A 25,224-nucleotide genomic window follows, 5' to 3' on the forward strand; every position below is an offset into this window, starting at 1 on the left:
TGCGGCTATAAAACACTCCGTAGGTGCTGCCAAAAGCAAAAATCAAAGGTATTTAGTTGAAGAAAACCGATAAAAACAGCAAACACTCTCTTAGGGGTAAATATTGCCACACTGCTGACACTCTGCAGGCGCCACCTGGTGGCCGAAACTTGGCTCCCAGCGCGTGGCCGAGCGTCGTCTTCGTCTAGCTTGTGCTCGGCGGTTCGGAGCCTCGTCAGAGAATACGGCTGTGCTTCCCGCTTCCTGCTGACATTTGGTGGAGCCGTGCTGCGTACCGTCCCATGTACGCTGACCACGACGACAGCCGTGACGCTTCTCCCCAACGCGCGGACACCACACCCGTCCACAAAGCGAGCCGTCGCCTGCGAGGCCTGCAACCCGAGTTCGAGCCACTGACCAGGCCTGTGCGAGCTATGACGTCCACCACTGGCAGCAGCCAGACAGGTCAGTGCTCCGGCAGTGCTACGCCGTTCGTCCTACTCGCACCTCGGTCGCCACCATCCTTCCACGGCGACCGGTTCGAAGATGTAGAGGATTGGTTGGCCAGTTTTGACCGTGTGGCCGCATTCAATCAGTGGGACGACGAGCGGAAACTGTTGAATGTGTATTTTGCACTGCTGGACTCGGCGAAAACGTGGTTCGAGAACCACGACGCGTCCTTCTCCAACTGGGCAGCTTTTCGCCGCGAGTTGCTCGGTACATTCAGCTCGAGCCAACGGAAGGAAAATGCTGAGATCGCCCTTCGCTCTAGGTCACAGCAGTCCAACGAGAGCGTGTCCATGTTTATAGAGGACATGACACGCCTCTTCAATCGGGCCGACCCTGCCATGCCAGAAGCTACAAAGGTACAGCACCTTATGCGTGGGGTGAAGGAGCAGCTGTTCGCTGGCCTCATGCGCGACCCTCCGCTAACCGTCGCCGCCTTCGCCAAGGAAGCTACCTGCATGGAACGTTCGCTGCAGGAACGGAGTGCCCAATACGGCCGTCAGGCGAATGTAGCGGCCACTCACTACTTCACGTCCTTGCCAGGCCCAGGGGACGAGGCGCTGCGAGAGGTTGTACGGAGCATTGTCCGTGAAGAACTGCGACACCTCCGCTTGGATGCTCCGTCGGCAGGTATACCTTCAACGGCGGACGTCATCCGTGACGAAATCCAGCGAGCGGTGCAGTCACCACCAGCACCACTACCAGAGCCGCACGTCATGTCGTACAGCGATGCTCTGCGCCGACCTGCCCCCGTGCCGCAAGCGTTTCGCCCCGTTGCCGGACCTCGACCACCCCACCGTTACCTGCGCCCCGTCGAGCAGCAGCAGGATCTGCGCCCTCCTATCAGCAAAGCGCACGTGTGGCGCACGTCCAACGATCGCCCGCTCTGCTACCACTGCGGGGAGCCTGGCCATATTCTGCGGCATTGCCCGTACAGGCGTATGGGTTTGAGAGGATTTCCGCCGGACGCGCCTCGACCGCGGTATGGTGAAAGACCGCAGGACATAGATGAGTACCTCGCCGCTCACGTGCTGCCCCCGACGACCTCGCAGCAGCGCCAATCGCGATCGCCGTCCCCGAGGCGCTTTACTTCGCCCAATCGGCCCTCCGCCTCTGGTCAGTTCAGGCGCACGTCCCCTCGCCGGGAAAACTGAAGACGGCGTCCTCCGGGGGTAGGGCCGCCGCCACTGCACAGAGTCAACAGCCTCCACCCGACGATTCGACGCGACGACCCGGAACCGCAGACAGGAACGCAGGAACAAAAGTAACTACCATGAATAAAATTATTGATAGCGAAGAAGTTTGTTGAAATTTGTGGCCTTCATTCAGAAAAAGCTATAAAGGCAAAATCGTACGGTGCGCAGCTTTTTGCAAAGAATGTGTGAAATGGCAAAGAGCGAAGTTTTATGCCTTTTTCATCATTTTAAAGATCCCTAGATATCATGTGTCTAATTATTTTTTTTAAACATGCAGAGAGATTTTTGCACGCTTTCCTGACACGGTGAGCTGACCGAGAGGCAGTAGAGAAATTTTCCCAACTGCCCCGATTTTCACGCGCACTTTAATCAAGAACTTTGAGCATAAATGAATGGCCATACCTGAGGCATGGCTGTGTGCCCTAACGGGACCTAGGCACTTCGGCCTCATATGTACCTGAGAAAGAGCGGTTCTCACGAGCAATAGTTGTTTAGGAGATACTTCTTATGTTACGTGATTTCTTCGTCTTGTACAAAGGTGAAAATTAAAGGCGTGTTTTTATCCTTGTCCTCTCCCCATCTTAAAAAGCATTTATTAATACAATAATTGGCAAACAGGGGGCAATGTTTCCATTCCCATTCATTCATTTCCATTTAATTCATGCAAAATGACAGGAGACACCACACACACAATAAACGCTCCATACTAATGTATCCCTTTAATGAATAAAAGAAAGGCAACTGTTTTTGACTCCTGAGAGAAGGTTTTTAGTTCTATATTTAATAAATGGGGAGATATCTCTACTTTTATTTGCTTCCATCCCAAGCTGGGGCGAAACATTTAGTTTCTCCTTGATCCAGAGGTACAGTCTTTGTCAAAAGTAACCAGGCTGCATGGTTTGCTTCTAGCTTGTATAGTGGAGCCCTTGTGGCTTTCCTAAAGATCAAAAGGTGTTGGAAGGTAAGAAGACCACCAGTCCTTACCTATAAGGACCATTTCAGCTTCAGGGAAGCTGTAAGTGCTCCACTGTACGAGATAGAAGCAAACCATGCAGCATGGTTACTTTTGACAAAGACTGTAGTTTATTAACTGGGAAGTTTTTGCGGAGGCGTGGCGAAGTCTTGTGCTTATGCGTAAGTGCCTTTACATTTTCACATGCGCCACTAATCGGCTGTTAAAAAGAAGGCCCGGAAGTGAGCAACGCCTGAGATCTCTTTTCGAAGTTTCGCAGCAATCTGTGCGAAATCACGATAAGATCAAGCCTAAGCGCATGCTTTCAACTCGCGCGCAAGGGGGGACATCCTCTCCAAGGCACTTCCTTCTTCCGGGCGCAGCCGCTTGTTGGTATACGTGACATTAATGAGATTCACTCTCACGCCTTTGTCGCGAGCACGCGCCTCAATCTAATTAGCTAGAATGGCAAATTAAAGCGAAGCCTTTAATCGTGAATTATTTTCGGAATGTTCACACTGCAGGTACGGCTCTAGTGATTCAAAGTTTCAAAACAGCCCAAGCACGCTAATAGGTTAAATAAGTCAAAGTGTGCATCTATCTTTTCTTACTTACAAGCACTAAGTCGTTACTCCTCTCGATAAACAGCATCTGTGAAGGTTGTCAGCAGCGCCTGGACAGAGTCTTAATTCTAGTTGCGATGAAGCCTGGAGGATACATAAAGGCAGCAATTGGTACTGTCAAATTCAGTAGAATTAACATTCGCTCTACAAGCGCGCGGCATTGCCAGTTCACAGCAGTCCTCAAAATGCCTTGTATCTAAAGAGAGCATGCACATTAGAGGAAAGCCTTCGGGAGCCGCATGACTAAATCATCTATATTTTCAGCTCCGAGAATTGTATCTGGAACTAGCGGATCGTGTAGGTGAGAGCTCTTTCATTCGGTAAATAAACTGTTCCCTCTGGAAAGCGCAAAAGTAAAGGTGCATGCTTGGTGTTATCAAGTGTTTTAGGGATGTTTACCTAAATTTAACCTCTATAAACTAGATACCGGGTTATGAACCTGTGGTCCATAGATTAAAAACGGAGCCGTTCCGCCAATTTACTTTTAAGGCAGATTCGGTCGAGACAATGCACGGCATCGGTATGCTGCCAGATTGTTTGGAATGTTTCATAAAACGTTGTGTCGGCAGGAAGGAGTAGCCTAAAGGTAATGTTCGCAGAGGGCGCACTTTGTTATCCTGCGGTGGATACCTTCCGCTTTTCTATGAATTTCACATATTTCCTCCGTAATAGCACCCTGGCGGACTCGGTTTTCACGCTACATAGTCATTTATTTAGCTGCGTGAAAAATATTGATTTATATTTCCGTCTGCCTAGCCGAAAAGCACGATCAGTTAGCAATAAAGTTTTCCATGGGGTAGAGACTGACTACAACATGAGACTGCGTCAGTACCACGTCCGTAGTGTCTCTTGGCAGGAAAGAAAAATAATAATTGCCGCAGTTTTATTATTTCGCGAGATTAGTGCACGATACTTTCCGATAGTTAACTGTTATCATTGGTAGCGCGTTTGCGATGGGTTTATTTTAGGTTTTTATTTTATCTTTTCGCTTTCTAGCCCTGTGTTCTGTTTTGCGTATTTAGGGTTTTGAGTTCGCATATTTTTAAATTTTCTTCGCGCCTTGCGCATTTCGTAGTTTTGCTTTCTGAGGTAGCTACATTTGATACTGCGCCGTAATACCCCATGGTCCCCCCCCCCCCCCCCCCCCCGCTCTTTTAACGGCTTCCACAAACACTTAGTAAAAAACAACACACTGATAAGGGGAAACAGCAAACTTCTCTTGTGGGATTGGCATTTTAGCTTTACAAGTACTTAAGGCCATTTTGAGTTCCACCATAGACCGACGCTGCGGTCCACACAAGAGTGCTTGCTCTCTGCTATTCAGCAAATCGGCATATACCCTCTCGAAGAACAGCCATGCTAGCCTAGCGTCGAGATTTACTTTTCCTTTTAAACCAGCCATGCTGAACCACCATAAATAATGGAGACCGCCCAGCATAGGGCAAACAAAAGCCGATCGCCCTTTTCTATCACCAAGTACTAGATACATCAAGGGTACAACGGCAACCCTTTTTTAATGGCTCTCTGGATGACATCCCAAAAGCACACGCCCTTCAAACAACGCAAAAAAACGTGAGATATAGCATCAGGTTACTTTCGTGTTATGCAATAGGTTCCGTATCTGATGTAATAACGTCGTTCCTAAAAATATTGTTGCCTCTTGCAGCGTTTCAATGTTTAGCTTAAAGTATTTTGTTGCCGCTGGCACCTGTATTCTGTTTATTAGCTACAAGGCTGTCAACAATGGGACCGGTGAAATGTTATGACACACATCTTTCTACAGTGTTTTGTTTTTGAATGAAGAAACGAAGCAAAAGAAAATACACCCTCTCAATAACCTCCTAAAGAAACAGGAAAAGTACGCAGTTGCGCAGAATTTCTGCAACAAAATGGATTATGCAACTTTTAGACTTAACTGACAAACAGTGCGCAAAAACAAAATCAGTGTGTCGTGGAGGAACGAGAGCCTGTTTACTAGTTGTCGTGGAAGAAGGTGGGCAACCCTCAACACCTATCCTTTCAATCACCTGAACTAGTTCTTTAGACTACACCTTTTCCACTATGATGTCCATACAAACTCCACACTCTGCATCCTTTGCACATGCAGCGGCGAGTACTGTAGTACGTGCACACAACGTACTCACGAAAAAGACATAACACACGATGGCACCGGCAAAGAGTGAAAGACTGACACCATTCCACTTGTCTGCTCTTCGCGTGTTTCTTACACCTGATGCCTCTGAAAATAGTTCTTTTCGCAGCAGTTGAAGGGTGCATTCCGACACTTCACTGGGAGGTCTACCCAAGTGACGTTGAGAGAATTATCTCGGGTCAATGACTACTCACAGTGACTGAACCCAACGCACTATGCCTGTTTCTCTAAAGCTCTGGTGACGTCCCCAAAATGTTTCACCGTTTTCCCTGCTCTCGTTGTTCAGCGCTAGTATAACGCCTGATTTTGTTGTTGCTGTTGTTTGCCCCTAGAAAAGCATGCTTACATTCCTCCTCGCCGTTGTAATGCTAGTATTCATAATGTGTGTGTGCAGCCCTGCGTGCCCGATAAAAGAGCCCAGCCGCACATCGAAGGAATGGTACTCCGTTGTTGAGCAATCATATAGCAGAAACGGCACAAAACAATTAGGGATTATATAATAAAGGAATTAATTCTAAGTCGTGCATCAAACCAAATATCTGGGAGCATTTTACAGTCATAATCTAACCTGGGATGCTCATATAGAATACATAATTAAGAAAGGCTTTCAAAAAATCTTGACAGAGCAGGACAGAGCAGGTGTTCAAGATTTAGCTTAATATTTGACAGGCTTGTTTTGCATTCTTGGCGCTTTTGTGTTTTCTTTTTCTTCAGATATTTGAGTAAGTTGTATTCCATGCTTGCATGTACTAATTCTGGCATTATGTATTTCTTATTCTTGACTGCTCAAACCTTTGTGGTGATCTTAGATGTCCTTATACAGGGCGTCCCCGCTAAATTGCACCAAGATTTTTAAAAAAAACTAAGCCTTCTTCAGAACTGAAATCGTGTGGATGTTGTTAGGGTTTATCTAAAGTTAGCTTACCACTTTTTTCGCTCCTCCTGCTTGAATAATTAGTCGAGGTAAATAAATTAACTTTTTTAATATAGCTTGAAACGTTCAGGCGTCAATAGGAAAGTTGTGGAACTCCACGAATATTGTCAAGCCCAGGCACTTCCAACGAGGTAGATTTAGCGTGGCCATTTTTATTCGGGAAAAACGAAGGCCCTGGGAGTTTGAAAGATGCTACGTGACAGCGCGCTCCGTGCGCCCGAATGCGCCGCGATTACAGCGCTCTCATCCGTGCCTTATTAAAAACATCACTCGCTTCGCACCTTTCGTGCTGCCCATGGCAGAGCTTCGCGTTGCGTTTGGTTCCAAGATAAGCGCCAATGCGTTCGGGCGGCAGTTGAAAGAAAGCGCGGCTCCTGTTTCTGCGGCGATAATCGCGCTGTCATGTTAGCATAATGCATGCGGACGAACGATGACAATCTAATGAGTTCGAATTTGCGAGCAAGATCCCGCCAAGAGAAGACGCATATAACAAGCTTGATAACGTCGTGTGAATTACGCTGGAAAACGGGAGCCGCGCTGTCTTTCAACTGCCGCTCGAACCCACCGGCGCTCATTTTGGAATAAAGCACAACGCGAAGGTCTGTCTTAGGCAGCACGAAAGGCGCGAAGCGAGGGATGTTTTTTACAAAGCACGGATAAGGGCGCTGTAATCGCGGCGCATCCGGGCGCACGGAGCGCGCTGTCACATGGTTTTTTTTTTTTTTAAACACCGCGGGCTTTCGTTTTTCCAGAATAAAAACGGCCGCACTAAGCCTATTTCGTTCGAAGTGCCTGGGCTTGACAATATTTGTGAAGCTCCACAACTTTCCTATATACGCCTGAACGTTTCAGGCTATATTTAAAAAGTTAATTTATTTACCTCGACTGGCGTCTCTCATAGCCTCAGTCGCTTTGGGACGTTAAACCCCATAAACCAAACCAAACCTATTTACCTCGACTAATTATTCAAACAGGAAGAGCGAATAAAATGGTACTGTAACATTAAATAAACCCTAACAAGATCCACGCTATTTCAGTTCTACAGAACACTTAGGTTTTTTTTTTTAAATCTTGGTCCAAATAAGCTGGGACGCCCTGTATAACTATTCTATTTTTGTTCATTGTATTTATTGCATGATGTTGTCCCCCCCCCCTTTTACACGCGCATTTAGGGTAAATAGATGAAAAAGAAATCATTAAAAATATATACGAGTTTTATGATCGTTTCACTCATAATGTGCCTAACTCTGTCAAGTTGTCCAGACTGTACGATATGACAAGTATACAACAAGCGGGGAAAATGCAGCTGTCCATATTGCAGCTAACCATAACCTTCACTGTGTGAAACCTATTTTCTTATTTATCATCCTAGTGCCGTGTAATACAGCTGACAGGAAGTTTAATGGTTTATGGGGGTTTAACATGCCAAAGCGACTCAGGAATACGCGAATTTTAAGCTGAATGGTACGAGTCTAATACCAGTTGAAATTATACTTTCATACTTTATCCGGTGCTCGGTCATACTTCATCAGAGATAAAAGGATAAAAACAGGTTAGAGCGCCCAAAGAAAAAGGAATGACAGAAGTATTTTCCTTGTGAATGGAAAAACGCTCAACATTCCAGGCGAAACCCTTCCCTTTGCGAAACGCGAAACGCTTCTCTTTTATAAGCATTTTACATTATATAGGGTGCAACGAAAGGGTTTAGGGAGCTCAAAGAACGTGGACAGGGGATAGCACCAACTCTAACCTTCACCAGAAAGCCGTGGCGTAAGGTTCCTTTTAACGTCGGGCCTACCATTCCTTTCGCGCAAGTAAAACCTTCGCCCTGAATAGCTGCTTTGTGCGTATACATGGCGCTTCAGTGTCTCGTTGGACCCTTTCTTTAGCTAAGATATGTGCTAACATGATCCGGTTTCTCCATAGTTCTTCAGGCTTTCTCACCGTACTAGCTCCCCTTTTATGTGCCTGCTGTTTTTTCGGTAGGCTTTAGACGCAAGTGGCTTTAACAGCGCAGAAAGAAGCTCCATTATGTGGGAAGCTTTGCTTTATTAGCAGCTGTACTAGCCACCATCATGTGGCAGAGTTCAGGCTTAAACACAGATCCTCATTTTCAAAAAGAGTTTCGGAACGACAAAAGCTTTACGACGCTCTCGCTTGCGCCGAAGTGCCATTACGCAATATATGGAATGTTTATGTAATGCCTATCTGCAAAATGCGCTTCCTTAGTGTCCGTAAGATGCATAGCGCTTTTAAGCGCTTTTAGGAAATAATGATGTCAGAGTTGTTTTCTTTCAGATTTCGGTGGGTGCGTCTTAAAAAATAATAAGTGTTACAGAGTCCGACGAAGGTTTGGTTTTTTTAAATAAAGGCGAAATTCACATTTTATCTCATATCTCTCATATCTTTCTTTGAGAGCTGCACTGAAGTCTCTTGCACAATGGCTTAAAGAATAAATGTAATATTGTTTTTTTTTTAACTCATCTCTTCTTGCAGCATTCTCGGCTGCATGTTTATTGCAACAGTATTTCTCCAGAAGAGAGTAGGATTCCGCTCTCTTAACTTTTCCAACTGTCAACCATGGTACCAGGCAGGTGGCTCCTCTCAGCACCATCCTTGGCAGGTGAAAAGGTTGTTCCCGTAGCAGGTATCTTGCGTTCTCTCTCTTTTTATCCTACTGTGCCGCATGTTAACCGGGAAGGCGGCAGGTCGTAGTTTGGTCCTACATGTAGCATCATTGGCAGGTGACGCTATTCTTCCCGTGCCATCCATCTTCCGGTCCTCCTTCCTCTCCTCTAGCTAAGGAGATGGTGATTTCACTCTCTCTGTTTTACCACCTGCCAACGATGGCAGGTCACGGCTGGCTATTCAGCGTTCTTGGCTGGTAACAAAGTGTGAAACCGCCGGTGGGTGCAGGGTCATAGGCCTCTTCTGCAATCTCAGAAATAATTCGCTGTTCGCCCTTTTTACTCTTGATGTTCTACCCTGATATGCAACGTGCATGTGAGATTCATTCGGATTGTAATTCATCGTGGCTACTCGTGATTCTATTACTGGGAGTAACGGGGATTCCATCACTGATACTAAACGCATTAGTACTAGGTTTTGTAAAGAATCGAAAAACAACGTCACCTACGGACACCTTGTCTTTAAGCTCACACTAAATTGTGACAAGAATCTAGGGAGGAAAAAGGTCAGTGCTGAACGTTTTGGTCGCTAGAGCACTTCAGCGAAGCAGGTGTCTGGGTTTTTAGAAAATTAAAATGCGCCTTGAAGAACATAGTGTATTCTCTTTTTCTGCCGTTGATTGTTTGAGCAATTCAACTATTGGATTACATACAACCAGCATTTTGTGGACACTCAGAATGGCAATTCGTAAGTTGCAGTAGTTTTACAAATCGGTACTTATATCTGTAGAGGGCGGAGAAAATACTGCTGTCATAAGTGGCAACACAGGTTTCGCTTCATTGGGGAAATTCTTTACTTGTTCTTCTTTTAATCTAGCTTTTGTGCATGTCTAGTGGGCCTCCCTTGATGTAGCATATTTTGCCAGTATCCTGAGGTTAACAGCAAGAGCTCGTAATGAACCGTACCTTTTGTGTAACGTCGTTCTTTTAGCACAAGTCGTAGACGGCGTCACTGGAGGACGGCAGCCCCTGGTAACTCCACCCACTGCTACGAAGACCTCTCGAATACATCTCATGATACTTCACAAACAGCAAGGCTTTCTTTGTTTCTGTAAAGAATTGGGAGATAACCGCTACTTGAACCGAGGAAGTGTCTAAAAAATAGACCGAGTAGTCTACTATGCATATACGCATCACGCTTTAAAAATATTTACCTCCAAATAACTGGAATCAGAATGCTTAAAGAGCTGTCGCCAAATCTGCGGTTACGCACTGGTAACCGGCCCGTCAGTTTATTCTCAATTCTTTGTCATTTCCCCTCGCTTAATGGGCTATTCAGCTTTGAAATCTAAACATATTATCCAACGATAACTCCTGAGCTATTGTGAACTTTTCTGAGAACAATTCCAGACAGGTGCAGGTAGATCCACGCGAATTATGTTTGCGCTGCTTTGGTTTTTCCTGATGAACCAACTAGCCAAAAATGCCACTCTTGACCACGCAAGATCAATTTTTGCGTGTTTTCTATTTTTCTTAGCATGGCAGCCAAAGTGTCCTTCATTTCACGCCGTCGATGCCACCTAAAGCGAGTTCTTCTTTAGCTCTAACCTCCGAACCCGTACTTTCGCACTCAGTGCAAACTGCGCTAATTAGAACACAATCTACCGGTGTTACTAAATAAACCCATACAGAAAACCTTAAAATCATCAAAACACTTAAGAATACACTTTTCAGGTTTCTAAAATGAGAAGTATTGATTGTCGTGGTAAATATTCTATCAGGTCCCTATTTACTGACGCCTTTTCTACATAGCGTTAGTATTTTTTTCTCTAATCTGTAACCAACGTCTGCTGCTGCCTTGTAAACTGCTCCAGAACGCAGTGGAGTTGCTGTCTGCAATTTTTAGACGTCCAGGCCGTCCAGCATTCTGGTAAATAAAGATTTGATATTTATGTTACTGAATGCAGGTGAATCCCTGTAGGACATGTGTCCCCATTGAGGTCGCGGACGTGAGTGGCCTTGAATGTTCGAGGATCATTAAAAATCTCGGCGGCATTAGCATTCTCCTCCGCGTCTATGAGACCAGCGGCACTTCAAAGCGGCACTTCAAAGGCGTTCTACAAAGCCTGCGAGTTTCAAACCATGCGCCAATACGGCGGGTTCCTTATTGAAAGTCCAAATAGCGGCGTGGCCCTTCGACACTCGAACAATGCTGCGCGCACTTGCGTGCCCTTATTTGCGCAGCTCAGCGAAGCAGGTTCCACCAGAGCCTCGAAGGAATTGCAAACCGTACTCGAGGGCACAACTGGGACGAATATGGCGGACATCTCTGGAACGATCCAGTCTTCGGAGAAAGAGAACGCTGTGGAACCCAGTGGCGAGATGGGGTCTTAATGGCATTGCGCCGATGCGGAATTCAAGAATGGCATCACACTGGTGTACCCAGGATGATGTGCGCCTAGAGCGAGGGAGGACCACGAATTCAGTTCTGAACACTTGACCAACGATCGCTACATTTACAAAACAATAACCACAAAGTTTCACAGCACTCTCCCAAACGAAAATTATTTTAAGACCGAGATGGGTTTTTGGAAGCTAAAGTCATCACCGACTCTGTAGTAGCAGTGTCCACAGATGCCATAATGCTGTCCATTATCACTTGAAGGCAATTGCTTCAGATCAGGAAGGGCAAATGAATTGGAAATATCGATAGCCTTACGACCACACCTCCATCGGCCGCACCCGCTAGTGTGCCGGTGGCAATAAACGACATTGGGGAGAAGGCGATCGTCGAGAGCGTTAGGAGGAAGGAGGTGCGGAGTGGGGGGGGGGGGGGGGGGGGCGGGGGGAGAGACAGGCTCCGGTCAGAGGCAGGGGAGTAGGATCGTAATGATGCTTAATGGGAGGGGTTCTGAAAAGATATAAAGGTAAAGTCACGAACTTCTGTACTGAAACTCGAGCGAGCGCTCGACCAATAGCGCTCGTAGCGTGAAATTGGTCCCCGGCGACGGCAAAATGTTGTAAGACAGTGTCGAAACGGTCATCGTAGTCCTGCCGCTGCTAGCGCTGCTGACGAGGTGACGCTCTCGGGTAGGACGGGTGATCCGAGTCGTGTCGTTGGCTTTGATGCGAGGTCCATAAGCGGGGGAGGGGTGTCTGGGCGAATTCCAAGGAGAGAAGCGCTGAGCCGGAGAGCTGCCAGCACAGAGAACAGCTATCAGACGGAACGACTTCAATCCGGCGCTGAAGACATCGCTACCTGGAGGGTTCGTTAAGGACGATTTGACAAATAAGGTCAGGAAAATTTGCAAGCTCACGGGAATCCACGCCGGTGAAGGTGGTAGCCTTAGGCAATCGGCCAAACTTCAGAGTAACGACACGTAGCTTTAGAGCATGCAGTGCGGCAGTGCTTAACCACGTCCGCGGCAGATTCCAAGTTGTCTATTCTAATAAGGAAGCCGTATACGTTCTTTGCGATGCCGTTGAGGAGATGGCCAATTCCGCCTTCTTCAGACATCCGTGGAATAACCACTTAGCCGATCTTCAGTACCTTCTTTAAGTGTGTCGTGCACATCTCGACAGGCCCTTGCGCTCTCCGGAGCAAGGTATGCTCAGCGCATTTCCTATTGGCAGCATTATCCCGGAAGCTGTTGTGCGTCCCTTACACGAAGTGGTCCCAGCTCGTTAAGGACGCTTCATGGTTTCATATGAACGCGGTACTACCCAAAACGAAAATAGCACTGGCCAGCCTAACGGTGGCATCCCAGCTGTTCTATTTGCTCACCCATTGGCGACTGGCGAGCCTCATTCATGTCTACTCCATCATTCCCAGAATAGGTCCCCGGCTCGCGGTAGGGGGCGCAGCTGCTCCTGGCGGACGTGCGTCGCCTTCCTTGGCCATGCTCATAGGCAACGGAAGCAATCCGCTAGTCTTCGGATCCAGCGACGTCGAGAAGTGTATGTGGCGATCTACTGCACACCTTCAGGGGACTATTACGGTTCCATTTACAAAGTCGAGTAAACTAGAGCGTAGTGCTTTTGCTTTTCTTGTCCTAGAGAAGTTAATGATGGGTACCCACTGCGCAGGATTCGCCAATACACAGGCGCCGATTCACAGATGCTCATATATGTTTTTAAAATAAAGAAAAAAATGATAGAGGAACGCCGATTCGGAGAACAAAACTTCGTCAGCGCGAAGGTCCTGAGCTTCTTGTTCTGCGTCCCCACTTCGTCATTGTTCCCCTGGACGGCCGATCTGCGCTGCTTAATTACTACAATGAAGCATGGGTTTCCGGTAACGTTCCAGAATACTGGAAGATCAGAGGCCTAGACACTCTTTTGAAGCCTGGAAAGCCTCCTTAGGAGCTCACCTCATATCGGCTAGTTGCCCTAGCAAGCTGTGTTGGAAAAGTTATCGAGCGAATGGTGCTGGCGAGGCTAGAGTGGCAGTGGATCGCAATTCTCTTTATTCGGAACCCCGCAACAAGGTCAGTATGGCCCTTTATATGGACACAATGACCGCGTTTCGACAGTGACTATTGTCAATCGACAGTCTCACCAACTTTGCTCCAACAGTAGAACACAAAAAACGTCCCCGCAGACTCTAAGCGGCTGTCTTCTTGGATATAAAAGATGCTTACGACAACGACCTGGACGCTGATGCCTTCTTAATACACTTGACAACTTATGTGTTGACGGCCGGCTTTACCCGTGGATTGTTAGCTATCTTATCGACCACTCAGCTTACATGTCTAAGCTTGCTGGAGAGACCACTTGTCATCAGGTCGACCGTGGCGTACCACAAAAGGAGTCCTCAGCCCACTCCTATTTAACGTTGCGCTGATTGATATTTTTTTTGAGCGAACTACAAGCTAACGTTCATATCAGTGCGTATGCTGATGACATCTGCATCTCAGCTTCTAGTTCGACCTTCCCACAAATGAGTGCGACATTGCAGCGAGCTGTGACATTCGCATCGAGACGCCTACAGCGCCAAGGTTTACTCTTAACACCGGAAAAGTGTGCTGCGGTCGCATTTACACGCAAATGCGTTTGCTACGAAATAACACTACGCGGAGCGGAGATATATTATGGCTCACAGCATAGATTCTTCGACATTACCATAGAGAGTGGTCTGTTTTGGTCGAGGCACATCAATATGCTAAAGAAAAGACTGAATAGTTTTTGCCATGTTCTTCGTTTCGTAGCAGGAATGAAGTCGGGTCCAACGGATCACTCTTTACTGACTGCAGGAGGCTCTGTTCATAGGCTAAATGAAGTTTTTCAAGTTCATTCCGCTCTCATCAGCCTCAAATACCACCAAGCAATGCCCTTTCATATCGTCCCGTCAAGCCACCATCAGTAATGGCTCAGCCTTCGGTAACCCTGCATGTGCCCGGAATACTAAAGAAATCCATTATAATGGTCTGTGCTCTGGCACATATATAGTCAGAATATAAGAACTACGTTCATGCACACACTGACGAATCTGAGTCGCCAATGGCATCGACAGCAACTGTGGTGATACCCGCTCGAGAGCTCTAATTCATTCTCATATTTAAACATCAACAGCTGCTGAACTTGTGGCTCTTATGAAAGCGATTCGCACCTCTGCAGGGAACAACCTCAAAGGTGCTATATATTCACGGACACCAATACCGGACAACAAATTTTAAGCCGGTGTCTGCACCACACCGCCTACCAGTCTTTGGCAATAGAAATCACTGAGCTCCTTTTATCCACGCAAGAAAAAGGTGACAGAATAGTATTTTAGTGGATCCCTGGCCACTGCAGGCTAGACGGAATTGAGAGGGTCGATGCTGAAGTAGAGCGCTCTGAGCAATGGCCTCCATGCAGTTGCCTCTTTTAGCCTGAGTCGCTTTGGGACGTTAAACACCATAAACCAAACCAGCCAGTTGTGCCTTTCTCTATACAGGACGCCACTTAACTTCTCTCGAACTTTGCGAAGAATGCGACGGCGAGATACTGGGCCCAGCCAGAAACTCGCGACATCCACCTGAAAAGACTACATCCGGGTATGAAATTTCGAGTACCGCGTGAAATTCGTCGGCCTCATGCCTGCTTGATGCGTAGACTTAGCTTAGCCGTCGCTTTCACGCGTAAGTACTTTCGTTTAGTTGGAAGAGCGGACACCCCAGACTGTTCCACTTGTGGCATATGGTGCTGTTTTGTCTGGTATATGCGCGCCAAAAACTAACCTTGGCTGCTTTCATAAAGCATTTGGACACCAGGCCACTTTCGGAGTTTCAACGAAAAAGAATAATACAGCGCAACACAGAGGACAAGATAGAAGAACACGAAACGCAGGACGGGCGCTGTTTTTTAGTCGTACTTAGGTCATTGGCATTGGCATAAAAAAAAGAGCCCCAATCAAAAAGAAATAACTCCTAAGGGGATTGTGGTGTGGGCTAGTTGGTTCATACTTTCTACGAAATAGAATAACAAAGCGCAACTGAACGAGGAGAACATACCAGAAACATGAAACGCAGGACGGGTGCCCGTCCTGTGTTCCGCGTTTCTTCTAACTTGTACTCGTCCCATTGCGCTGTGTAATTCTGTTTCGTAGAAATTATTAACCAGGTAGCCCACACCAGAAACCTGTTAGAACTTATTTGTCTTTCACTGGGGCTCCGTTTTTTTCCGTCAACAACCTAAGTACGAATAAAAAACAGCGCCCGTCCTGTGTCTCGTGTTTCGTCTATCTTGTCCTCGTTTCATTGCGCTGTGTTATTCCGTTTCGTAGAAAGTATAAACCAACTAGCCCACACCAGAATCCTCTTAGAACACTTTCAGAGGTCTAACTGTTAGGCTCTTGGCCACTGAATTGACAAGCTGCCCAGGCAATGCGGGCATTTTAACGTTTTTTGAGTGACATGGGCCTCGACTCCCGGTTGTTGTGCCATCAAATGGGCGCGCCCATATTCTCATCCTTGTTCTTACCTCATCGTCACCCTCCACGACACTCTTCCTTGTCCTGCTCCCCTTGCCAAGTGCCGAGTAGCAGGCAGATATCAATATTTCGGGTGTACCTCTTTGCCTTTGTTTCATTAAATTTGTCTATCAGCCTATTGGCATCTATTGGCATCCGCTGCACGTGATGGGCAGCGGCCGTGCCCATCACGTGCAAAATATCGGATCTGCGCAACCGATTCGACATACACCGTACCGAGTTTCACCATCATAATGACAGTCCGTGACATGTTGCAACGAGGCATTATTCAACGAATCTTTAAGCCAGTCGGCCGCTCCAAGGCTCCTCGTAAACTGAGAGATGCCTCGCGGTGGTTTTATGTCGACTACCGCCTTTATAGCACTGTCAATAAAAAGGATGTTTACCCGCTCCGACAGATTGATGATGCCATCGATTGCCTCCATTCTGCTTCTCGCTTTTCCTCGGTTGGTTTGCGATTGGGACACTTGCTCGTCCCGATGCACCCGAACGACAAAGAGAAGACGGCGTTCGTTGCCCCTGACGGGTTGTATGAACTTTATGTGATGCCATTCCGGCTTTGTTATGTTGCAGTCACCTTTTAAATATTGATGGATACGCTTTTGCGTGCCTCAAATGACATGTTTGCAAGTGTTATCAGGACTATGTTGTTATTTATAGATAGACCTTCGAACAACATAAAGGTCGCTTTGCACTTGACCTTCACAAAACAGAGAGAGCGGGCCTAGTGCTGAGTTCGAAGGATTGTCCGTTCGGTGAACTCAAAATCACTAAGTTTGGACATCTTGTTGACAAGTATAATGTCAGGCCCCAACCACATAAGTCTGAAGCTGTCATTCGTGTCAATGAACCCAAACTGCTGAAAGAGCTCACGAGATTTTTAAGAGTTTGCTCTTACTTTCGGCACTTCGCCCACAAGTTAGCCGGCTTAGAATATTCGCTTACACGCCTCTTGCAAAATACATTCCTTTCCAGCGGACTAGCGAATGCGGCTACGCGTTACACCAGCGCTAGTTTCTTACCTCGCAGCTAATATTGCGTCATTCCTACCCCACAGCACCAACTAGACTCCACACTGACGTCAGCGGCATCGGCGTTGGTCCTGTTCTCATCTAACTCCATGTCTGCAATCAACAGATCGCTTATGCAAGTCGCACCCTCAGAAAATCTGAAGGCAGTTACGCTGTGACAGAGCAAGAGAGTCTTGCTGTTGTTTTTGGAGTCGAACAATTTCGTTCCTACCATTATGGATGCATTTGTGGAGGCCAGTGTTGAGGTCGCCCAGGAGGCGACCACGGCCACGTTTATTTGAGGCTGCCTGAGAAGAGGTAGCGACAAAGCAGCGGCGGCAGCGTCCGGCGAGGCCGAAGTCCAGAGCATTCTCTCCTGCGCGAGCCGCGTTCTCCTGCACGTGCCCACCGCTTCGTCGTCTTCCCCGTGCCGAAGCGGTGGCGCTACACATTTTTACTGTCGTCACAGACCATCATTATCTTTGTTGAGTTGCCTAATCTACGCAGCCCCTGTGTATGGTTCACCCGCTGTGCATTACGCCTCCAAGAGTTCAGCTTCCTAGTGTCTTACAAAAGTGGCTGCCAACCCTCCGAAGTTTAGTGCCTCATGCGGCTGCATCACGACGTCTACTTGTTATGATGAAAACTTTTACCACTATCTCGAGGGCCATTTCTGAAGTTTCCGGGTATTGGCGCTTTCGTAACTGAGCAACCCATGTATAAGTACTTGGCACTGTTTCTCAACGCAGCCCGTGACCCGACATCTGCAATCCTTTTCCGCACTCGCGACCGTTTACTTTACCGACCGAATTACTCATCTGGATGTGCGCGCTTTCTTTTCGTCGTTCCGGCTGTTCTCTATTCCTGTATTCTACGCGTAATCAACGAATACGTCATGGCTTGGCACTTGGGGTTTGTCATGTCCCTTAACGGGGCTAAAACTGTTGATGTTGTGGAAGAGCTTCTACGTCTTTACTCTTCCTATTTCCGCCACTCTACTCCGTACTACGACCACACGGATGGCATCGTTGAACGTACGAACCGGACACTCATGAACATGATTGCCATGTATGTCTTCTCAGGTATTGAGAACAGGGACGACTGCTTCTCATCATCACATACGTCTATAGGAAGACGGGACAGGAAACAACTGCTTACAGCTTGTGCTTTCTTCGTTATGTCAGGCCACCTTGAAACTCTCTCGACACCGCAGCACCACCTGCTGCGCTAAAGAAGCGTGTAGGTTCGTGTGTATATGTTGAGGAATTTTGCGGGGTCGCAGCGGAGCGCCAGACAGAGACGACCAGCGTGGCAGGCTTCTAGTTCCGGACTGCCCGTGCCGGGCGTGCGCCACGAGCACGCGCTGTCCGTCTTTATTTTCTTCTCTCGCGGGAACGCCGATCCCAGCGCCTGCGCTTTATAGCGGCGCCGGGCGCTACAGGGCCCCCCGCCTAGACGGAACGTCGGAATGTACGTGCCGACGGGGCAGAGAGGGAGTAGCCACGGCAGGCAAGCAGGCAGCTAGAGTAACAGTGTCCCCACGGGGTCGCTACAAGGTCCGGTAAGTTCAGGTCAGGGGCCGGGAAGAGCAGTCGGGTGGAGTGCGCGGGCTCAGGTGGACGAGCCTGGCTGCTTCGCAACGGGCGAATGATGCTGGGTGCCGAGTTGACGAAGGACATGGGGGCAGGGAAGGCCATGGTTGGGCCGTCACCGACTGTAGTGCTGCCCGCTGGCACAAGTGTCATTGGTGCTGGACCGTTGCAGCTGATGTCGGCGGGAAGCTGGCACACAGAGTACGCCGTCACAAGCAAGGGAGCGGTCGAAACGGCTCCGTGGACAGATGTGGTCTTTAGCGTGGTGTCGTGTCGCTGCTGTAGCGCCAGCTTCAAGTCGTCCAAATAGGTGGAAATGGCTGGCTTACATGGCTCAGGTGCCCGTGATGTAGGGCGCGAGCAGTGCGGTCCGGCCACTAGGGTTGGCACAGGTGTGACCGACGAGACAACGGTGACAACTGTGGTGATGACGGAGGAAGTTGCTGGGTTCAATTCCAGGTGCTGGGGTAAAGCGGGAGTGGCCGTCCGGAGCGACTGGCCAGTGCTGATGCGCGTGTGGGCATGGTCGGGCTTGAGAGCAAGCGCTGACACTGGGTCAGGAACTGTTTCAGGCAAAGTGGGGCTGGAGGCGATCGCCGTGCTTGTTACTGCTGTCATCGGGTTGGCTTTCTCATCCTGCTCCTGATGACGAGTAGTGCTCTGCGGACCTTCTGAGGGGCTGGGAGTGTGACAAGCAGGCTTGGTCGTTGTCGAGGGCTCTTTAGCATCAGCGGGCGATGGCTTCAACCTCACAGAAGAGGCCTGCAGAGCTGTTGGCGGTAGTGACGAGGTAGATGGAGATGCCGGAAGCTTCGGCACGGCTGCTGCCGCAGAGTCGTCCTTGGCTGCAGGAGGCTCTGGCGACAACGCCACTGAAGCGCACGGAGGCAGGGCCAGAGACGCGGGTCGGATAGTAGTGGGAGCAGGACGCGAGGCGGAGCTCGTGCGGATCCCACCTGGTGTGGCGTCGAGAGAGACAGCCGGGCTGGAGACGCTGGACGGGAGTGGCGGCGATGCGGCGAGGGGCTGCTGAGGCGGGCCGGGTTCTGATGAAGGCTGCGTGGGCGCGAGCGAGGCCGGTGCAGGGCCAGAGGCTGGCGGCGGCGAAAACGGGTCCGCTGCGTCGTAGAGCGGCGGCGGAACGTAGTAGGCGCCGAAGTCGGCCAAGACGGCCGCACGCAGCGCATCGTATGGCCGGCCGCCGAAGGCACAGTAGGTGAGCCGACGCAGGAGGTCGGGCGGGAGGATGTCGCAAAGGACTTCGTGTTTGAACGGCTGGATGGTGATGCCGTTCAGGTACATCGCAGCCTCCAGTTGGGCGAACCACCCGCCGACGCCTGCAGGCCGGAACGCCGGGAGCGGCGGGTCGAAACTTGGGTGCTGCCAGTACGCCATGCTGGAACGCCGCTGGGAAAGAAGGCACTGTTCGCCGGGTCACCACTGTTGAGGGTTTGCGGGGTCGCAGCGGAGCGCCAGACAGAGACGACCAGCGTGGCAGGCTTCTAGTTCCGGACTGCCCGTGCCAGGCGTGCGCCACGAGCACGCGCTGTCCGTCTTTATTTTCTGCTCTCGCGGGAACGCCGATCTCAGCGCCTGCGCTTTATAGCGGCGCCGGGCGCTACATATATGCTCCTTGGCCTTGCAGGACTGCTCCAAGCAGCGTTACAACCCCGGCGCAAGTACGTCTGCAACCTGCGCTTTGGCGTTTCATGGTTGTGGACGCCTCTCCGTAAACATGGTTTGCCCCAAAATCTGCTGCCCTATTACTCAGGCCCGTTGAGTGTGCTCGCTCGCCTCAGTGACGTGAACTACTCGATACCGTGCAAGTCTACGCAAGGCCGGATTTCTAGTAAAACCAAAGTGGAGCAAGTCGCACGGCTGAAGCCCTTGAACTCTCGGGACCGGGATTGATTGACTGGCCCAGGGGGCTTCGTTTGCGAAAGGGGAAGTGTCACGCGCTACTTACTTGCCGAAGGAGCAACGAAGAGGTGGGGACGCAGGATAAGAAACTCCTCACCTTCGCGCTGACGCACTAAGCTCTGGTCGGTACGGCTTTCTAAATGGAGTCTGTAACAATAATTTGTCTGCAGGCATCTCAGAGGCTTCAGTCAGACGCATTTTTTCTCGATTGCTAGTGAAGAAGCGGTTTTGCACTAAACATTTTGCTATTTCAGAATGGGCACTTGCATGTCGAAACTAAACAGTGCATAATGAATGATCAAAGGCGAAAAAGAAAGCAGTTGATGCCAGAAAATGGGGATCAGTTTGATAGATGGCGATTGATTGATTGATTGATTGATTGATTGATTGATTGATTGATTGATTGATTGATTGATTGATTGATTGATTGATTGATTGATTGATTGATTGATTGGGGATGTGAAAAGGAAGTTTCGCGGTCTCAGCAATTGAGAGAGGGAGATTTTGTAATTAGCGCTGCTGCCTCAAAAAGGTTTCCATAAAAAATGCACATCCGGCGACACACAAAAGAGCGCTGCTGTGCGTCTTTCGCTCTACATATTGCATTGCGGAACTGAAAAGGTTCCTCCAATTTTTTCCTGAAATACAAGTTTGCTTGCATCACAAAACGAGGGAACTGAAGTCTTTATTGAGAGTCTCTCGAGGAACAGTTGCAGTAGCCTTTTAGTTTCCAATTTTCAACAATTGTGAGTCTTCTTGAAACCCCGGATCACGTTCCAAGGCAGTTCATTTGGTATTAATGCTTGTGCGGAAGCTTGTGAAATTGCACCACACTTCACCGTTTTTTTTTGCATCCGTGTTACTCACATCCGCCCCCCCCCCCCTTTTTTTTTCTTTTACTTCCACTCTTCCCACTACATCCGTATTGGGTAGGCAACATCAGTAACCATTCTCATGATTACTCTCTCTGCTTTACTTCATTTTAACTACCCTATGCTTTGACTAATAGGAACTGGGGCAACTCAAGTAGTGCGTCACACTTACAATTTATCACCACGGCTCCTTTCTACATTCCATTGGTCCCATTTTTGTAGATTTCGAAACCTAGATAAATCTGTCATGTCTGACAGGAAGGCAACAGGGCAGCGTTGCGGACGACAGAAAGAACGACCAGCATGAGCGGTGATTTTCAAATAAAAGCGCGTATCGCTGCAGTGAATACGTACAGCTGCCCACGGACTTAACACAAATGACGGAAAGCGTGGCCTAGACTGCCGTCAGCGCCACGAAGCGATAGTTATTGGTGCGAGACAATGCTCTCGGTATGTTTGCGGTGGCCGACGATAGCTGGTGCGCACCTCACTTTTACTGCTTTTCCGCTGGTGGCAGATGGCCGCGTGGACAGCGCGCTCGTCACGGGGGCGTTTCAGAGCTTTTTGTTCGCCGATTCGACCTCCACGGTCCCGGCAACGCTCTTTGCAGTTTTCTTATCGCGGCAGCCAGGAACTGCCCGCTAAACTGCCGTGGTTCGCACCTTCTATCTTCTTCCGTCAGCGCCATGAAGCGATAGTCATCGGGTGCGAGATAATGCTCTCGGAATGTTTGAAGTGTGTGACGATAGAAGGTGCGAACCACGGCAGTTTAGCGGGCAGTTACTGGCTGCCGCGATAAGAAAACTGCAAAGAGCGTTGCCGGGACCGTGGAGGCCGAATCGGCGAACATTCCGAGAGCATTATCTCGCACCCGATGACTATCGCTTCATGGCGCTGACGGCAGTCCAGGCCACGCATTCCGTCATTCATGTTAACTTTGTGGGCGGCTGTACCGTGGTGAGCAGCCTTGTCTAGAGCGCTTGAGCAGTGCGCACTTGGTAACAAAAACCGAAATTAGAGAGCAGCCACTCATTACAGGGCAAAGTTTTCGTGCCTGCTTTGTTTACGAGGCTATCTGGCGCTACTTCCGTGCAAGCGTTCCCGGAGCGCGATAAAAAGCGCAGAGAGGCCCGGGCCTTAGCAGTACACAGAGCTTACGGAGAGGATCCCAATGTAGCATATACTGATGCCTCGCTCTACGCATCAGGCGCACAGGCAGCTATAGTGGCTGTTCGCAGTGACGGCCGCCCCATCACGGCAGGAACCATTCTTACCTCATCCATAACCACGGCAGAGGAAGCGGCTATCGCTCTAGCCATCTCCTCTTCAGCTGCTACCAAAATTATATCCGATTCGCAAACAGCAATCCTAAATTATAGCACTGGTCGTATCTCTCGGCAAGCCAGCAGCATACTCCGACGCTGGAATCCCTCCAGAACCGTAACGCTCATCTGGGCGCCAGCACATGCCGGACTACCCGGAAACGAGGAGGCGCATGCCCTCGCCCGAGATCTTACCCTCCGGGCGGGTGAGCACACCGCTTCCTCCGTCGAAGGGGAGTGCCTGTTAAATTTCAGTGACATCCTACAACACTATCGTTCCAACAGACAGATATACGCACCTCCTCACCCTTCGCTATCAACCACGCAATCAACTTTCTGGCGCAGGCTTCAAACTCGCACACATATCCCATACCCGATAGTCATGCACGGACGCTTCCCTGACCTATTCTCCTCCTCCTGTCGACTATGTGGCAAACCAGGCGACTTTCTGCATGTTCTGCTCACCTGTTCCACTTACCCGCACCCCCCTCCCCCAGAGGTGGCACTCACTTACTGGGAACAGCTGATGTCCAGTTCAGCACTCCAAGACCAACGACTCGCCATCACCAGTGCCTCTAACAGGCTGGCCCTCCAGGGTCTGGCACACCATTTGTAAGGCAGGAACCCAATGTGTGGGCCACTCCCGCAGGCCATGAGGGGGGCTCTGCCCCCCACCTGTAATTTGTCGTGGCCAATAAAGTTTACACCACCACCTTGCAGCTGGACCCTAGAGGCTGCCACAAAATCTGGATTTGTTTGCAAGGAAGTGCACCGCCCGAGCGCTCTAGACAAGGCTGCTCACCACTGTACATGCGATAAAGCTGTGGAACATGAAACAATCATTCTTGAAAAGGAAATCAAAGAAAATGCGTGGATATGGCAAAGCTAGCAACATCGTGAATAAAAACAAGCCAAAAATACAAACAAAGCGAAATACAACATACGCGCATGCGTCGTGTCCTCGCGCCACCCCCCCCCCCCCCCACTCCCCTCTCCCCCCGTGTCCTATGTATTTATTGCCCTGCATTAGTCAGTGAACGCCCGCGATCACCGTGATTTTTGTTATCAGCGTCTTTCAACAGTTTTAACATCAAAATGGTTTTGTAACCCCTGGATTTCGTAACTTTCCCCACACTCCCTAAAAAAACAAACTCAACCTTACCCACTAATGGATTGGCAGCTGTGATATCAGATTAGCGTTCTCTTAGATATTCAGAGAACACTATAAATATGTGCTTAACACAGTGATACACTGCCCCGTAGCCACTTGAAAGTTGATTTTAATTTCCTTCACAGTTTTCGATATACTTTAGCGGTTGCATAAACGAAATTTAAAATTTATTTTGTGTACTTTATTAAAAGCGTCACTTATGTACTGTCGCCTCTCTGCGCAGGCAGCAATGACCGTAACTAATTTTACAACGCTTAACCGAATTCTTACGCCATATTCTCATTTTCTGAGCTCATGTATCCATAAAGAGAAGGACACACTCTGCCATAACTTGACATAATTTAAAAGCCGCAAACCTCAAGAGACTGTTAACAACACTAAAAGTGAAACTTAGAGCATATTTGCATGCCCTGCTAGGAAATCAAAGTGGTGAGAAGCCATAACAATTGTTTTCGTTACAAGCCTACTTTTAACGTTTTAAGCACTTCGGAATGCATCGGTTTGAAGAAATAAGTGAGCGTCCGATGAGGTGCATCTAGCGGTTCAGAGAAACTCCAACATTAAAGATTATTTTCATCAAGTACCATATAGAGCTCATCACCTTGATTATAAACCCGGATTATGATTAAAATATGTTTGCAAAGCCTTTAGCCAGCAAACCTTAGAGCAGTAGTGGGAGCCTTTCCTATGATATGCGCAAAGTGCGTTGGCAAGACGTTTATGTATCTCAGCTAAGCTTTACCCACGTTCGAAAGTAACTAATATCCCTTCGCTGATCCTCGTGAGCAATCACAGTTCACATGTTTTTTGGAAATTTCGCTCTATGGCGCAAGGTATTCGAAGAATGGAGCAAGCTATTCTGAGTGACCAAGGCTCTTTGAGTGCGTAGACAAGGTTGAACACATTTTGCATATTTTTTTCAGTTTCACTTTTGCTTTTTGCTTTAGCAAGGTGTGTTGCTGGGCGAGTTGGTTGGGATTCATCTTGAGAAAAAACAGCGCTTGCAGACAAAGGACCAGAACAAGAAGGACACACAACAGCGCAGTTGTGTGTCCTTCTTGTTCTGGTCCTTTGTCTGCAAGCGCTGTTTTTTCTCTGCTTTTTGCTAGTCACTTTGCCCCAGGAAGTTGTTCTTCATCTTAACTGAATGGTTCCACTGGTGAGGCCGTCGATGCTTGCTGAGAGAGAGGCTTGGAGCTTTGAGAGCGCAGTACGTGCCTTGTCATTGCTGGTGCTCATAGATCCACTAAAGATGTCCAAGTCATGTTTGCAGCAACCATTCCGGCTTCATCAGTCTTCGGGCTCCCATTCTTACTGCAGCAATTGTTGTGAAGGGAATGCTGCGGAAACAAAGGTTGTATTCTTCAAAATTGGGACTGCATTTTTCAATGAACTTT

General features: G+C 48.6%; 1 protein-coding gene across 1 annotated transcript; it reads left to right on the top strand.

The window, feature by feature from the left end:
* Positions 1-281: 281 nt before the first annotated feature.
* On the top strand, positions 282-1,640 carry LOC149330101 (uncharacterized). The gene has a single exon (XM_089559364.1). It carries the CDS (start codon positions 282-284, stop codon positions 1,638-1,640), a length of 1,359 nt encoding a protein of 452 aa, XP_089415490.1.
* The last annotated feature ends 23,584 nt before the right edge of the window (positions 1,641-25,224 follow it).

The sequence above is a fragment of the Amblyomma mixtum genome, chromosome 9, assembly GCF_055824585.1.
Source record: "Amblyomma mixtum isolate Tamu chromosome 9, ASM5582458v1, whole genome shotgun sequence".
Classification (NCBI taxonomy): Eukaryota; Metazoa; Arthropoda; class Arachnida; order Ixodida; family Ixodidae; genus Amblyomma; species Amblyomma mixtum.